This window comes from Chamaea fasciata, unplaced genomic scaffold (assembly GCF_029207755.1).
Source record: "Chamaea fasciata isolate MVZ Bird 193981 ecotype frontalis unplaced genomic scaffold, bChaFas1.0.hap1 SCAF_7, whole genome shotgun sequence".
NCBI classification, from domain to species: Eukaryota; Metazoa; Chordata; class Aves; order Passeriformes; family Sylviidae; genus Chamaea; species Chamaea fasciata.
The window spans coordinates 46,174,947-46,192,406 of record NW_027094092.1 but is presented as its reverse complement, the minus strand read 5'-3'; the positions used below and the strand labels follow the sequence as shown (position 1 = coordinate 46,192,406).

Genomic DNA, 17,460 nt, shown 5'->3' with positions numbered 1-17,460 from the left:
CCCCCACCAATGAACAAACAAACCGACCAAACCAAAAAAAAAAAAAAAAAAAAAAAAAAGCCCAACCAAAACTATGAAATAAAAAGAACCCAAACCCTAACTGGATTGCAGCAAAACAAGTGTTCCTGTTAGTTTCATGGCAGGGGAAAAGCGAGCTGTATTAACTCTGGTATTTTTAAACCCCAAGAATGTGGTTTTAGTCTAGGATGTTGTCATCTGGGAACAAGAATGTGCACTGACATCACACACGTGCTGCAATCCAGGCCCCAGGACACAGCCTCACCCCGCTCCACAGTGCCCTGGGCAGGGCACAGGGACTGGCAGCCACAGCACTGCCCACAGATCAGCCCCACATCCTCATGTGCATCTAAGGCATCACTAAGTTGTAGGGTCCTTTCTTGAAGAGTTTCTTACAATGTCTGTGCTTCTGAAGCAGTGCAAGCATGACAAATGGTTGGGGGTTAAGAATTTTCTACATCAGTAACCCTCCCCACCCTTCACTCCAGCCCACCCCAGCAAACAGAACAAATGCCCCATAACTGGAGATGTTTCGATGCCTGAATTATTAATAAAATAAGCATGATAATGAATAATCTATGTTAAGCATTTTCTTACCCTTTATTTTTTCATTATGATCAGAAGAGGAATATGATTAACAGCAGTTTAAACTTTAGCAGTACAATTTCAGTATTAAATATAAAACTACACTGCAAGTTGATGTGTTTTAAAAATGGTTATGTATACTCTAGCCTTAAATTTATGTATCAAATACAAGTAACTCAATTGTTTCTTGCCTTGACAATTAACATATCTAACAGGTTTCAACAAGCCAGACATCCATCTTTTCCATTAAAAAAAAATAAGCAAGCACACCAACTCTTATTCATAGCAAGTGGGGGTAAAGACTCAACACTTTCCTGAGTGTTGTGCAAATAATAACAGGTTCAAGAAAGTCAATTAAATAAATGTAATGATAAACCTAAAGCTAAACTGGAGGACCTTTTGATTAACTTCATATTTCATATATTATTTGCATCAGTTGAGAGCAACATGAGTTACAGAACTTCCATGAAAACAAGCCACTTACAAGCAGGTGTTTAAGCTTGATCAGTTTATTAAAAGGATTATATGACACGGTTGCCTGCAATAGCAGGGGACTGGATCTGATGACCCAGGAAGTTCTTTCCAGTCCCATGTTTCTAAGCCATGCACCAAGTGTATCCAGCCCACACTTTCACATTTGGAAAAAGCCAAAGCCACACACACACACTCAAAGGGAAAAAAAAAATTTAAAAAATTAAAAAAGACCTTGATGACACCATTTCATTTTTCTAGTTATTCACTATGCAGAAGGGAACAGAGCTTAAGTCCTGTACAGAGGATACATTTACTCGAGGTTGATGTGGTACTGAAGTCAGTTAATAATTAGATACCTCCAGGCAGATTCAGTTACAGGGCATACCAACACTGCACACTGCCAGACAATTTCTAATCAAGCCAAGAACCTCTTGCAGGATGAGGTCTCTGCTAGCAAGCACAGAGCACACCGAGTAAGCTAAAAGCAGCTGTTCTTAGGTGAACTACCCTACCAACCATGAGTGAATGACAGATAGATGGTAAGAAGCATTTACCTACTAGACAAGATCTCTGCACACCCAGGCAGAAGTAATTAGTTCAGAGCTGCAACCATTGTTCCTACCTTGCCTGTCTGTTGAGTGCGTTCTCTTTAAAAGCTGGTCTACAGAATCAGTGCAGCCGTTCTCAAGCACTACTCTAAGGGAGCAGTTTGCAGCTGCTGTGCACGACTCTACTTTCAAACGGTAGTCAGACATTCTCATCATAGAGGCCAGTTTGCTAGGAAAGCATTCACAGCCACGGTAATAAGCCTTTACAACAAATTGCCTACATTCAGCCCATCTAACTTTTAGGCACTTGGTTAAGGTGTCTGGGTCCCTCGTCACCCAGAACTCCCCCCACCCCCCAGGGGAAAAAAAAATAAAAATCACTGAAGGCAGGTAGTCTCAATTGCCTTCTGGAGGTGTCCCTTGACCCCTCACTGAGCAAACCAAGTTCTTAACACACGCACCTCAGTTAGACAGGATGAATGGAGACTTGCCATCTCTTCCTAGAGATGGTATCAATACTCTCCAAAACCAAATGCAATCAAGCAATTATGGTTTGCAACCCATTACATTTTGAAACAAAAACTTAGTCAGTAATTATGCTGTAGTCCCTCCCTCCCAAGCGTAAAAGCCTTCCACATGGAGGCTCTGCTTAAGAAAAATAAGAAAAGAAAGAGAAGCATTCTTCTTTCAAAGAAGAGTGCACACAGCTGCTTTGCCACTCATTCATGGGGAAGCTGAAGGATCAGAGAACACTGATTCAGAGAACTGGAATGACTAAGCACTGCTAGTGCATGCAAAGCAGAAGTAACAAGATCGTTTTTAAATTAACCCTAGTCCTCTTCTCCACCCCACAAAATTCATGCAAGTGTTTGAGAAGTCAAGACATAATAGCCCCAGTTTCCAAAAAGGCTTAATTTGGTTTTTTTAAAATACATATTGTAAAATGTCCTTTTGTTTTCTTTCTGCGGGTAGATAAATGCATTTTTGGCATGTTTGAGAATCACAGATATCTATGAAGTCCATGCTGTCTAAATTCTTCTACTAGTTTTTATAACCTGTCAAAAAAACATAAGCAACCTATACATGTTTCCCCAGTATTGACATGCATGCTCAAGAGCTCTCCACTGTAGTGAAATGAGGTGTTACTTCTGTGCTGATAGTTGACGAGTCAGCATTACACGACTTTGAGACCAACTAAATTAACATTGTCGTAATATGAAAGGCAAGCACAAGTTCATTTATTTATAGCAAAGGTCTTGGGTTACAGGAGGTCAGTTCTTGCCATCTTGAAAAGATAGGGGATAACTTATTGCATACATGTGCATTATAATTTAGCAGCAAGTCATTCATAGAAACACTTCCTTCCTACTGCTTTTTTGGTTTATTATCTCAATTATATATATATATTTTAACTTTACAAAGCATTTAACACCACCTTTAAGTTAATGGTCTTTTATTGGAAAAAAAAGACTAGCATTTACAACTTGGAATGGACATAAATTGTAATATCTTGAACAGCAATGTTGATAGTTGTGCTGAAGTCCACAGGCTACTCCGCCAGCTCCAAGTCATGGTACAGAAGGTTTTAAAAATATGAGAGTCCAAAGATGCTCCCTTGGTGAAGGTTTCTTTTAAAAATTTTGTGAACGGTAACAGCCTGACACCCGTTTCACTATAGTGCAATGCAGACAATGTTAAACCAGTATTTTAACACAGACATGTCATCCATAGTTAAGATCATCCTATTTTTGGAGCACACTGCTACGTACAGGAGAACCATTCAACCTTTAGGGCATTTTTCCTTAAGTTTTGCATCCTTCAACCATTTTGCTGCATACCATCCTGAGGTATAAACCAATTTTAAAGTAAACCAGCTATGACAATTTATACTACAAATTGAACTAGAATCCACTGTTGAACAAGAGAGTGGATCCTTTAGGTTTTTTTCCTTTTAATACACATGTCTGACTGTGCTCAATTGTCAAGCTGCATGCATGAAAATCTGGCCAGCCCAAACAGTGTAATAGTCATTAGCAAATGGAACTTTTGAGTTCACTAAGTGCTTCCTTTTTTTTTTTTATTTTCAAGGTAGTACAATTATTTATCTTGTAAAACTGATGTTTAACTTTATCTTTTAGGGACAGGACCACCAACCATTACATGCAGTTTGTGGACAGAAGGTAATTTGACATTCAGTTTTGCTATACAGAAACAGAATGAATAAATGAACATTTTTTTTTTTTGCAAGAGGTAAGTAAAAGATTCAATTTGATTCTTCTAGAGGAAAAAAGGTGTAAAGGAGGTCTCTTCACTTTGCAGTCATCATCTGTACGAATTCTGAAAAGATAAAAAGTCACTGTGATTTACTGTCTCCAGCATACTTCAAGTCAAAAGTGTCTAAAACACAGCTGGCATAATAAAAGCACCTTTCACTGCATCTAAGGTTTTGTCCACAGAAGTGGATAAGCAAATAAACTAGTGTCTCGAAAATTATTAAAAATTATGCCTTATGCAACAGGCTTTCCTCAGTCTGAATAATAGTTTTGAGTCAAGACAAGCATCTTTTTACCTTCATAGTTGACTTGCCCATCCCCATCAATGTCTGCTTCTCTGATCATTTCATCTACTTCTTCATCTGTTAGCTTTTCTCCTAAGTTTGTCATAACATGGCGTAGTTCTGCTGCACTGATATAGCCATTGCCATCCTATGAGAAAAGAGTTGCACAAGACCATGAACAACAATCCTGACATTGACTAACTTGGAAACTACACCTAGGTTTCCAGTAACAGCTTCTGAAGCAGCTTTATGGCACTCAGGACAGATGTGCAGACCTGGCACACTGTGTATGTATCGTATGTACAGCAAACTGCAGTATGTATTAGTCCTACTGCCTTCTGAGGGATGCATGACACCATATCCTTCCATACAAACATTGTGCTGTAATAACAACTGCATGCCTGACTTGTAGTTGTGATAAGGTAGTTTTAATGCTTTTAAAGACTTTTCAAAAATAAACACAGAAATAAAACCAAAAAAGTTTTTGTTCAGTCTCTGCTGCTTAAACAAGGCCGAAAAGAGACCCACTTCCCCACCAGCAATAATGAAGTTGACTTTTCCTGTGTTAACACTACCTCTATAACCAGACTGCAGCAGGCCATGTCAGGCTTCTTGGATAAGACAACATATAACAAATCAAAGAAAGCATTTAAATGGTACTCATTAGGAGTTTTGAGAAGCTTTATGGTAAAAATTATAAAGAGAAGAGAAACTGACACTTCTAAGCCAGTGTCCCAATTTGCAACATCCAAACCTAAACCTCACTCAGATCCACTTCAGAAATTTCAAACACTGGAAGGATACGTTCCCTTAGAGCAGGATATGGCCATCACCAGTAGATAATCTACCTCAGTGGCTTTAAGCACTAAACTAGTCTGCAGAAATACCCCCACATTTTCAGCAAAGCACTAGAGACTGACACTTTTTTCCTATAAAAAGTAGTAGTAAAGTCATCTTCCACACATACATGTGCATTAGCTTTACAGCTGCACCAGCCACTATTCAACAATTCTTGTGTAACATCTGTCATATTCAAACAACCCAAAGAGGGGAACTCCTGTTCTAGAAAACTGACATATGCCCAGGTATTCCTAAACAAGCTCAAGCGAGCTGAGCTCTTAAGACTTCATGAAAGCAACCTCAAAGTTCACATTTTGAAAAGAGAACATGCAATACCTCGTGTCCCTCCAAATACTGATGACATCATCTTGACTTCTAAAGGTTCCACAGGGTAGTATAAAAACTTTGTGCATCCATGCCAATGTTTTCCCATTCCCATCAAAGTCAAAAGGTACAGAAAAATCCCCCTCCCCTTACCACACTCCTCAAAAACATCACCACCACCCCCACACCCCTGCCAAATAATTAGTTCTGGTAATCTCTGTTTTTAAGGAAAGGCCAAAAAGTTTTCCTCGTGGATGACCCTAAAGCTTAGACCTTGCTGTAAAAAGCAAGTATAACCAGGCTGCAACAGTCCTGGTTCTATATTCAGAACAATCTCTGCTATGTTTCCAATTCCTCTGCTTCTACTAGAGGACTCTTTTTCCTTCAAGACAAGAAGAGAGAAAACAGTAAGGAAAATACAGACATCATCATTGCTTTTGAAGAGCAGCTGTACTTTTAGCAATACCTTGTCAAAGACTCGGAATGCCTCACGGATTTCTTCCTCGCTGTCTGTGTCCTTCATTTTTCTGGCCATCATGGTTAAAAATTCAGGGAAGTCGATAGTGCCATTGCCTTAATAAAAAGAAACTTCCAAAAGTTAAACTTCCATGCTTTTCTTCATTACCAAACAAAAAAAAATCTGGCATTTTACTTAGCCAGGGACAAGACTGACAGATGCTCTATTAACTGTCCTTATAGACAAACTGATGCTCCTCTCTAAATTGCTACCACTGCCTTTTTTGCTATTACAACATGCAGCAGCCAGAGCAGCCACTCTGTTTCAGCACAAAATCAACTGCTGCCTTCTTTCAAGGACAGGCCACACCACTTGCCACCCAAGCTACAAGTAAAATGTCAGTCTGATGCTTCAACGTTAACCAATAACGAGACTTATCTTTACTTCAAATAACTCCCACAAAATTAACCTTTTAATTTCTTTATCTCTCAAATTTTGTGTCTTCCAGGAAGAACACATATTAAGCTGCCATTACAATCCTAGGTTATCTAATATTTGGGAACATCACACTTGACTACACTGTTCATAAATACTTTTTTCTTTCTAAAAATCAACTGCCTTACCAACCAAAGTTGCACACCACAAAAGCAACAAAACATTCTAGGGGGCAACAAGGATCTGCAAATTCCAGTGACACAAAAAAAGCTGACATTATTTGTTATTACTGATAAGCTTAGCTATGGGTGTTCTTACTGGTATTTTACTGCAAAACAGAAAATGCCTGCTGACATCCAGGCCTCACCCCTCAGATTAAGCTTTTCATTCAAAGCAAAGATTTCAATTTCAGGCTGCTCAAAACTAGGAAAAAAAGTGGTATGGTGAAGAAACTAGATTTGTATAGTCAGGATTCAGCTCTATATGCCAAAAAAGGCACATTAAGCATTTCACAAAACCACATTAAACAGTTCACTGTGCAACTAAGATCTATCCACTGATTTAAAGAAGCATACAAATTCACTACGAAACAAATGAAGTTTAAGAAAATTCTGGCATCCCAGGAATTCCAGCCTGAGACACACACAGTTATTTATCATCATGGCCAGCTTTATGTACCAGTAAAATATGAACACAGGTCTCACACTCAGTTTTGAAAAAAAACCTCAGTGAAGACGCAGAAGACTAGCAAAACATTCTGCTGTAACCCAAATTTAAACAGTTGGGCAGGCATACTTATCTGAATCCTCAGTCTCGTGTTTTAAATCCATCAGAGCAGCATTTGGTCTGCAGTCTAAAGCTACTATACACAAGCTCTACATACCACTGCAGACACTAAAGCTTTTCAGTTTCTGCAAAGACTTGGCAATTAAGGTCAACTTACACTTTTTTAAAGAAAATACTTTCATTAATATAGCCTGATAATACAACAACTTATACTCTTGCCAATACACTTTCACTCTTACAAAAAGGTTAGAGAAAAATCACTATCACAACCAACATAGAAAACTAAAGGCTTGACATCCCTGAGCAGGAGAAATATTTTTCATTTTTAAAACTATTAGCCTATGTGGAATTCAGAAGCACAATATGTGTTTCAGTATGGGCTTTCTGGTGTCCATTTAAAATAATTCTGTTAGCCTTGATATGGGAAAGGTTTTCTGCCTTTGATTCCAATAGCCTCTCTTTATCTATTAGGGATTTAATACATTAGATAGACTATACAGTCTCTTCCTGTTGTGCTAAACTTCCACTGAAAACACTATTCCACTCCTAACACATTTTTTGCCTTAGCCAAAACCACACATTGGTAAAGCTGTTAAAGCCAGCCTGGGCTAACAAAACACATACAGAAAAGCTGGATGGAAAGAAAGGTTAATGGCAGGTCAGGGCAAGTCAGATAGCAATAGGAAGCCTGTGACCCATAAAATATTAAAGACAAATAGCATAACTTTGTCTCTGCCCATTGCCTGTTTTCAGTCTCAAGAATACTGTTAGCATCCTTTGATATCCTGCTGAGTTAGAGTCTATCCAGCATTTTGAAACTGCTTTAAGAGCTCTATGGCATAGTCTTCCCTATGCAGCTTAGGCCCAGGTGTGGAAGTCACACATATGATCACAGCACCTTCCCAACACTTACCATCAGCATCTACCTCGTTGATCATATCCTGCAATTCTGCTTCTGTTGGATTTTGACCCAGTGACCTCATGACAGTTCCCAGTTCTTTTGTTGTGATAGTACCATCACCATCTTTGTCAAACAGGGAAAAGGCTTCCTTGAATTCTAGGGGCAGAAACAGTCCCAGTGTTTAGAGACATCATCAGCATGAGAAAACCACAGACTAAAAATGCACTCTACTGACAAAGCCTGGTACAATTCTAAGAAACATTTTCTCTTTTTATCTAACTGTCCCTTCATTGAGAGAATTAACACTCTCAAATACAAATAAAAAATTATTTACAATACCAACACATAATTTTCACAGTAAATTCAAACTTATTTCATGTGGCTATTTATTTGCATTACAACTCTGTAATTCATTTCCATGCATCTGCATCTTGCCTGAGGCACAGTTGCTCCACAAACAGCAGCTGTCTGAAATAAGTGAAAGGAGCCACTGGGTTCCCTTTACCATTAACAGGCTTCTAGAAACAAAAGCATTGTCATTTACCACTTATTTTTAAGTCAGCAGACAGTAAGAATTAGTGTCAGCCACAAATGGGGGACTGGTCTCCAGAAGGTCAAATAATGCTCCTTCTCCTGACCAGAGTGAACAACAAACAGCCTATTAAAAGATTTATTTAAAAGACACTGGCTTGTAACAATGTGCCAAAAAGCCATCTGAGGTTTATTTGTTGCCATTTCATTTGCAGTTTATCTTCACTCCATTAAAGAGTACCCAGGTCTGCTTTCGACTCCAAGTAGATAATTTGAGTCCAGCAATTAATTCTGTTTGCAAGAAATCTAGGAGAACTTGGCTCAAGTCTGAACATCTAAAAAAATATCATTATCTGTAGTCCAAGGAATAAGTCTAAATTAAGAGGCAATGAACCAGTAATCTTCCAGAATATTTCTGTCAGGTTTTTTTTAGTTTGGGATTTTTTTTTAAAGTGAGCGCTTTTCAAAAATGGTAGTACAGATTTAAAATTGTCAAAGATGTTTTTTCCACTATGCTTGAAATAATATATTTTCTTTTAGTCACAAGAGGTAGCAAAAAAAACCCCCAAGAAATTATCATCAAAACACTTACCAGCAATCTGTTCTTCAGTCAGCTGATCAGCCTACACGAAGAATAGAACATTTTAGAATACTGTTTACCTCTAGCTCTGTCAAGCCATGAGGCACTTCCTTTAAATTTCAGAAGTGATTTATCATTGCTTTCATGAAGCCACTTGCAAAGCCTGGAATTCTGTCCCTACAAGGAGACTGCACTCACCTACACCATGCAGCTGTTTCCAAAAGCATATGGCTAACTTGGTCTAAAACTGCACACGAAGAGCCCAACGCCATCCTGCAACTTGGTGAATCTGATCGGGTCCAGTGAAGGACGCAGGGCAGGCTCCTTGCAGCTGGTCAGACAGGCACAAAATCCCTGATGCCGTGTGTTTGGGGTTTCACAGCACATGCCACTCCCAGCAGTGCAGTGCCCCAGCACAGTGTGGGGGTACCACACAGGCGTGGGCTGTCGTGCCGCCCACTGCCCCAGCCCTGCCTGCCCTCCCCGCAGCAGCCTCCAGCCCTCTGCCAGCCCACACAGGGGGCTCTGCTGCCAAATTACATCTCCGTGTTATAGAGTTTTTTGTCACCTCTGACAAAGAAAATTACAGTTTTCAACCATTGTATTATTTTTCCATTCAGCCAAGCAGTTTAAGGTGCCTCATCCTGACATCCAGGGTGTTTTATATATAATTTTAAGTGACAAGAGTTAAAATACCTGCTTATGACCTTCTGTACATCAAGAGGCCACTGAATACAATACAGCACAGTGGGCAATCAAAAGGGCTTTCTGGAGCTTAACTGTGATAGCCACATCCTTCCAGAAGCCTCTCCCTATGTATGGATAGAGCATCACAAAAAGCTCTACTGTTTGGACTCAAAGCAGCTAACTAGCTCTTTATGGAAAAATATGCCTTCTCCTACTAAAGAATAAAAATAAAGAGGATTTTACATGCCTAATCACAGATACTGAAGAATACGAGGCACTAACTTGTTTCAAACACGTTTTACTGGACCATTTTTACAAATAGAACAGAGAATTTTGTAGGTCAGAGATGGCAGGCAAACCCTGCTTGTCCTAAAATTTTATAAAGTATCAACAAATACAATGGAGAATTAATTAGCTATACTGTGTTAAGCTCCTGTATATGGGAAAAGAATAGGGTTGAAAATCTGCTCTATATGTTAAAGGAAACACGCAGCTCTCATTTGTAATTAGGTGGGGGGTTTGTTTTAAGGTTTGTATGTAATGATTAAACAATTTCCCAGTGTGTTGGAGGAGGGAGAAAAGGGTAGAAACGCTAACAGCTAAGGACAGTCTTCTTTAATAAAGGAAAAAAAAAAGGAAGAAAAAAAAGCAAAAAGGTTGTGTTCAAACTCCAGCTCGACTTCCTGCACTCTTTGTGATTTTCCAGAAATTGCGAGGTTTCACTTAAAGATTATCTAAGGAATTTACATAACAGACTCACTGCCCTGCAGAACAGGAAACAGAGCCACACCTTGGCAAAAAACCTCCAGCCCACGGCACCAGCTCACTGCCCCATTAATCGGAGCTCGCTGAAGGTTTCTAAAAATCATATTTCAAATGGAAAAAAAGACCAATAAAACAAACCAAAAAAGCCCATAAAAGAAAATCTTCACACAGCCGGTGATGCCGAGGACACAACCCGACCCTACACTGCCAAGGGGTTCACCTTCCCGAGCAACAGGCTCAGCCACTATCCCCTAACCACAGCTACAGGACAAAGGTACCCAGCCAGGGCTGGAGCCATCACCCCACCCAGCCAAGTCATCAAATCCTGTCCTGGTGATGTCAGCCTTCTCCTACGGGAAGGGGAGATGGAGAGACAGAGTCGAGGAACACCCAGATTGCCAAAAAGCGATTAGAGGTCAGTCTGCAACTGTTTCTCCGCTCTCGTAGGAAGCGAAAAACCGCCGGGAAGATCCCAGCCCTTCCCCTTGCTCTCTTTTGCGCCGGCTGGCCGCGCAGCACCCGGCAGATGATGCGATGCTTTCCGGCGGGCATCGCCCGGCCGGCGGGGCGGGAAGCTCGCAGCCCGCCGGCGCAACAGGCGCCCTTCCCGGCCAGCAGCCACCCACTGCTGCAGTGCGTCCCCGTTTCCCCTCCCTCCCTCTCCAGCCGGCGGCCACACCACGTTCTCATCATTCAACCGGGAGGGCGCTCCGCGGCCAGCCTTCCCTCCCCATCGCCTTCCCTCCAGCGGGCGGCTGGGGCAGGAGCTCTTCCCCCGCAGCCCCCGGGGAGAGGGCAGGCTGCGCCCCTCCTGCCCCGAGCGCCCCATGCAGGAGCTGGGCCGCTTCCAACCGAGCAACACGCACAGCGCCCCGGTCCCCGCGGCCGGGGGGTGCGCGGGGGCCGGGAGGAAGAGGAGGAGACATGATGTAATGCAGACAGCGATGGGCTTCGCTGCCGCGGCTGCGTTTTTTTGGGGGGGGGACTGGGGGGGCGCAGTAGCTGCAGCGCGGTGCCCTCCCCCGGCCGCCCCCCCGCTCCCTGCGCAGTGCAGCTGGTGCCGGAGCCGAGCGGGATCCTCGCCCGCAAACCCGCGCCCCGCCCCGCAGCGCGCCCTGCCCGGCGCTGGGGCCGTGGCCCCGGGGAGACGCGCCCGGCCCTTTCCGCAGGGGAGGGAAGGCGAGGCGGGGCGGGAGGGCGCGGGGCCGGGGCGCCCGCACGGCAGGCCCGGGGAAAGGGGAAGGAAGCGGCGGAAGAGGAAAGACCGCAGTTCCGCGGCGATCCCGCGCAAGGCGGCGGGGGGTAGGGAGAGGAAGAGTCCGTAGCCACCAAACCGCTCACCCCGCGGAGACCCGGGGGGGAAGGGCCCCCGCGAAGCTCCCCCCACCCCCGCTCCTCTCCGGGGACAGCCCGGCTCCAGCAACCCGACCGTCCCCAGCTAAGCGAGCGCACTGCGCAGCGGCCCCTTTCGCCAGCCCAGGCACCTCGTGCCGCGCCCAACCGGTCGAACGAACGAGCCCCCTACCATGGCGCGGCGGCGGCGGGCCCGGCGGCGGCTGCTGCACGAACTGCGCGACCACGAGCGGCGGCGGCGGCTGCTGCCTCCTCCCGGCGCGGCTCACAGAGTGCTGGGGCTGTGAGCCTGCGCCGCCCGCTATATACGTGGGGCTGTATCCCTCCGCCGGAGCGGGGCCCTTTTCCCTCCTCCCCGGCGCGGTATGTGCGAGGTGACTGCGGCGGGCGGCCCTGCCCCCTCGGCGGCCCGGCCCCTCCCCCGCCGGGGCCGCTCCCGCTCCCGCGGCCGAGCGCCGCCACAGGGGCCAGGGCAGCGCGGTCCCGGCGGCCGCTCCTCTCTGTGGAGCTCTGGTGCCGGCGCAGCCCGCGGGGAGCTGCCTCGCCGCCGGGTCCCTGCCGGGTCCCCGCCGCTCTCCAGGCTGGAACCCCCCCGGAGCGAGGGCGTCTCGGCCAAGCTGGTGCTTTTTTTTTTTTATTTTCTAGACAGCGTTCCCGCCGGCGGGGCGGGCCTGCGCTCCCCCGGGGAGCCCGGAGCGGCACCTGGGAGCGAGGATGATGGCGCGGGGACGGCGGGGAAACGTTAATAAAGGACTCTTTTTTCGGTGAGAAGGCGTGTGTGACAGCGACTGTGAAATTAGAATGTTGAAGCGAGCACAGCTGCCTTTTTATTAATCATAGGGCTTTTGTCAAGTACCAAAATCCAGGCGACGGTAAAATTCAATCCAGAATCGGATGGTCTACAACTGAGGTGTCAGTTCAGCCTCTTCAGAAGCCTGCAACTGAGAGGCAGCAAAAGCATGTCCTGATGTCAAAGTGTTTTCTTCATTTCTTCCTCGTCAGCTCTGAGGATTTTGTCCACGCTGGTAATAAGCCAAAAAAATATTGTAGTATTCACACTGCACCTCCTTTAACAGCCATGGAAGCACAAATAAACATGGACCCACTTTGGAATCTAGGATTTTGGTTCCATTCTTGACAAGTTCCCTTAGATTTTGAGAATTGTTGTACGAGATATTTTCAGTTGAAGGTTTTATTTTAGATTGGGCCTTTCTCTGGATTGGGAGGCTTGCAGTATTTCCAGTGTGGTCATAATTCTGATAAATCTGCTTGCAGTATAGCACTAAATCTTTTGACATTCATTTGTCTATTCTGGTTTTGAAAAATCACGTGTACTTTCAGTGTTTGAAATAAAGACAAAATCAGTTTGGTTCTGTTTGTTTAACAGTTTCAATAGCTTTGCCACTGAAGTTACAATTTATTTGCTTGCCTTTCTGGAACACAGTGATAGGTTGGCAAGCACAACAGTTACCTGTTTGCAATGTAGAGGGATTTCTCAGCAAACAAAATAGCGCTATTTAATAACATATTAAATAGTGTCATAGTTTGGTTCCCAAACCATTCTAACATTTGTATAGCAACTACTGTATGAAATGGTGTCAGAAAACCAATTTGCAGCTGGCTGGTCTGCAAATGATAGGTTTATAGACAGCTTCCATGTTAGATGTGGAATGCCCAGCCTCCTATTTTTAATATGCCTTTTTTTTTTCTTTTTTTTTTTCTTTTTTTTTTTTTTTACTACCAAATTGTGATGCTGATTTTTTTTTTTCCCCTCTGGAAGAACATGCAAATAATTGATCTTTCATTTTCACACCAGACCAGCAATTTTAGGCTCTTGCTTTCCCAGTTTAATTTCTTTCTGGAAAGCATGGCACAATGTTTGATTGGTGTAAGCTACAAGAGTGTTTGCTTGGATAAGTGAATCTTCGAACTACCTGAGACACACAGGGATATGTGAAGAACAATGTTCATGTACAAATTGTTCAGCTTATTGTGCTGGTATTACACAGGTGAAAATCTCATTGTTAAAACACTGAATTCTACATAAATGCTGGGCTAATAAATTTGTACAATTATCTTGCAAAGAAAAGGTATTATCAGAAGAATAATCTTAACAACATTTAAATGTGACAATTTAGAATGTAGGTGCTTTATTTCAATCTCCCTAAAGTTAATTTTAAGCACATGTAGTATGTTCTTCCATTGATCCAAACCTTCACTTGTTAAAAAGTGAAGGGATTAGATTTATCTGTTGAGGAGAGACTATAAGACAAGTAATTAAAATTTATGTAGAGTCTCTTACAGACTATCAGCATTACAGCATTTGGACATATGTGATGAAACTTGAAAATGTGAAGTAGAAAGCCACTCAGTAACACTCAATGAATGTTGCCAAAGATTAACAGGGCCTTTTGAGTAGGATTGTTGGACATTTATTCCTATTTTTTTTTCTTTAACCTTTTGTGTCTACTTTTCTTAACTCTTGATGGTTCACATTAATAGTTCAATTATATTTAAAATGAAATTTGGAAATCAAGTTACTTTTAAAGTAGTTTGGAATATAGTTATCTTACTTTATTAAAAAAAAAGAAATCAGGATGATCAAGTTAGGTGCCACAGTTGAGTTCTGCAGTTGTTTCTATTTAAATTGCATCATTCTGTATTTGAAAATATTTCACAGCTCATGTTCCAAAATACCATTCTGACTAAGGGGATTTTTTTCCTAATTTGACATATGGCAACAATAAATGTAAACAAAACAGAAAACTAATCTTTTGCTGCTTATTTAATGCAAATAAAAAATCATCTAAATTGGCATCTCCCTGCTCCTTGTAAATTTGTTTTCACTCAGTCATACAGCTAGACCTTGATCAGTATTCTTTGTTCTCTTAAAATTTACATTCAGTTGTGGCCAGGCAAGAAATGTCCCTGTCATTCCAATGATATACAATGTCAAATGATTTGCCAGGATATTCTACAGCCTCATTCAAAGTCTCCTGAATCTCAGTGGGAGCTGGACTGGGTGATGGAATTACTTAGTGTTTGTGCCTGACACCAGAGAACTTAGCCATCCCATTGCCATAGAGGTTTTCTATGAACAGAGGGCTATGCAATGGCTATTAAAATGAATTTTGACTGGATAAATTTACTGTTCCAAATTACTTTACTCTCTAAGCATGCTCTTGTGGACTTGTGTTTGAACTGCAATAGTAAGAAAATATTATTTCATAAATTTGTTTATAAAATAAACAAAATGTTTGCAGTGGAAGACTTGCAACCATTCTGCCTAGTTTTACATTCCTAAATGTTGCCTTGCTGTGAAGGTAAGATTACAGTCTCACAGTTGGTCTTTGTTTTAGCAGAGACTTTACATGTCCAGTCTTTGGGAGCAGCCCAAGATGTAAGGAGGAATTCTGTTGAGAACCTGACAAAATAAAAAACCTTACTACTTACATTGAAGGTGTGCTTTTCAGCTTTGGCTGTTTGTTAACATGAGCACCGAAGAACATGGCCTCACACATATCAAGTTTTCTTATATTACATTTATGTAAGTTTAAAAAAACCCAAAAAATAAATTAAAACATTCCATAGACATCTGTCCTGAGAAAACAGATGTGAGAACACATGGACAGAAGTTTGTCATATCATTTCATGCACAGCTGGGAGGCTGATATTAGGGCAATAAGCATAGATAACCAGTTTATAATAAGTTAGAAGTACAAGAAGCCAAAACCAAGTATATATGTGCATGCAACATCTGGGCAACTGGAAAAAATTAATGATTGCTTTTCATGGGTATAATATTGCCAGTTACATGTGTGAGCTACCCAAACTAAATTTGTTGTACTGTTTTTCAAGTTAACTGGAATTCTGTTGGTATATCAATTTTTTACACTGTCTACAAAATTCTCATCATATAGGCAATGTTTTTTGGGGAGACCTATTGCCACAAAAAATTAATGATTCTAAATGCCATTGGCAGCTGTGGAAACCTAAGCAAGTATCTTTGTAAACTATAACCATCACTAAGATTGCAAATAAGTGGGTGGAACGCCATTGAAGCAAAAAGCTAGAACAGAATTTATTTTTACAAGAGATGAAAATAAAAGTTGCAGTCATGTTAACATATAAAGTTCCAGATCTTGGAGCATTTTAAAATGGGTACATACATATTCCTGTAGGTAACTATTTCTTTCCTGAGAGAGATTTAAAAAAACCCAAATTCCTCAATCATTTTCATGCTTGTGATTTTATTTACATTTGCCTCATTCCCACTGGTGTGCATCAATAATCACATACAATTAAGGATTTTCACTGAGCATTTAGTGTTTGAAGGCCCTCTATGTAACTGAATAATCAGTGGTTGTTACCTACGTTGAGTGCCTGTTGTGTTGCAAAGTTTCAGATGTTTATATGAAACTAATTTAACCATTAGTTGGAATTAAATTATTTATACATTGTAATTAAATTAGTGAGTCCTTTCTCATGCACCTGTGTAAAATGGCATGCTTGAGACCCAATAATTTGAAAAGTTTCATGGTTTAAACTTAGCATAGTTTGAGTTGGGAACCTTCAAGATCCTGTCTTAGAAAGACTTGGAAATACGGAAATTACAGACCTGCATCCACATAGTCTCACTTGTATATCTTGCAGATTAAACATCATAAAACAATTCTTTTAAACCAAAGGTTTTTTCCCTACTTTTTTTTAACATTTGCAACGTAAGATAAATGAAAAAAACCTCAAAACTTTTCCACACAGTCTTAAAACCCCCAACATTTCTTCATAGCCTTATGAAGAGTTCTCTAGAGACATTGGAATATGTGAAAACAAGATTTTTCCTTCTCAGTTTTTGCAATTGCCAGTTTCATAGAAAGGTAAACATTGGATGATTCACGATATAAACAATTTACTCACTCCATTTTTGTGTTTGTTACCGTTAGTGTTTTTACAGAAAAAAGCCAAATTGTATCCACTATTTTTCAAGAATCAAATGCAGAAGAGGAAAGGATATTTATGTATTGTGTGTTTGCTAAGTATTACATATTTTAACATAACGTTGTCAAGCATACCAAGGTCTTGGTTTTTTCACTGATAGACACACGTTTAAGAACTATATTCCCTGATGATGAAACCAGGTAATACATCTGTCAAAGGAAAGTAATATATTTTTACCATAAATATATTTAAAAATATTCTGTATAGAACAATACTTACAGGAATGGTTATTCTAATGATAGGAAAAATTCTGGTTTTAATTTTAGTAGACGGATTCCTCAAATTTTTAAGATATATAATGCAACAAACAAGTAATTTTTTTGTCAGATTCACCTTATTAGGAATATCTTGAGTTTGCATTTTATTTCTTAAGAATACGCTGTAAAAATGAGTGGGCCAAAAACTAGTTTACTTTATAAAATTTCTGCATTAGAATTGATAAAAGCTGAACAGCTGTTGCCATTAGCTACAGATTTTGAACTAATATATAGCTTATAATGCTACAATAAACAATGGTAAACAAATATCCTTCAGAATTTAAGTGCTGAAGCAAGGCTGGATATAATTTTGTTCATTCCCAGGAATGTTGCTCCTCATGTCAGTTTGTCCTGCTTAACATAG

The 17,460-nt window shown here is 41.3% G+C and overlaps 1 protein-coding gene across 1 annotated transcript; it reads right to left on the bottom strand.

Annotated features, from left to right (window-relative positions):
• Positions 1 to 593: 593 nt before the first annotated feature.
• CALM1 (calmodulin 1) lies at positions 594 to 12,145 on the bottom strand. Its single transcript, XM_066188651.1, has 6 exons — positions 12,014 to 12,145; positions 9,049 to 9,079; positions 7,938 to 8,081; positions 5,813 to 5,919; positions 4,195 to 4,330; positions 594 to 3,962 (listed from the first exon to the last, which is right to left on the bottom strand). Exons 1-6 carry the CDS (start codon positions 12,014 to 12,016, stop codon positions 3,934 to 3,936), a joined length of 450 nt encoding a protein of 149 aa, XP_066044748.1. The 5' UTR covers positions 12,017 to 12,145; the 3' UTR covers positions 594 to 3,933.
• Between the last annotated feature and the right edge of the window lie 5,315 nt (positions 12,146 to 17,460).

What these genes read in the sequence shown, in the direction of transcription:
- CALM1 (XM_066188651.1), bottom strand. An exon ending in GACTGAAGAACAGATTGCTG is followed by an intron (nt 8,082 to 9,048) that starts GTAAGTGTTTTG and finishes TTCTGCCCCTAG; the next exon opens with AATTCAAGGAAGCCTTTTCC. An exon ending in CAACGAGGTAGATGCTGATG is followed by an intron (nt 5,920 to 7,937) that starts GTAAGTGTTGGG and finishes CTTTTTATTAAG; the next exon opens with GCAATGGCACTATCGACTTC.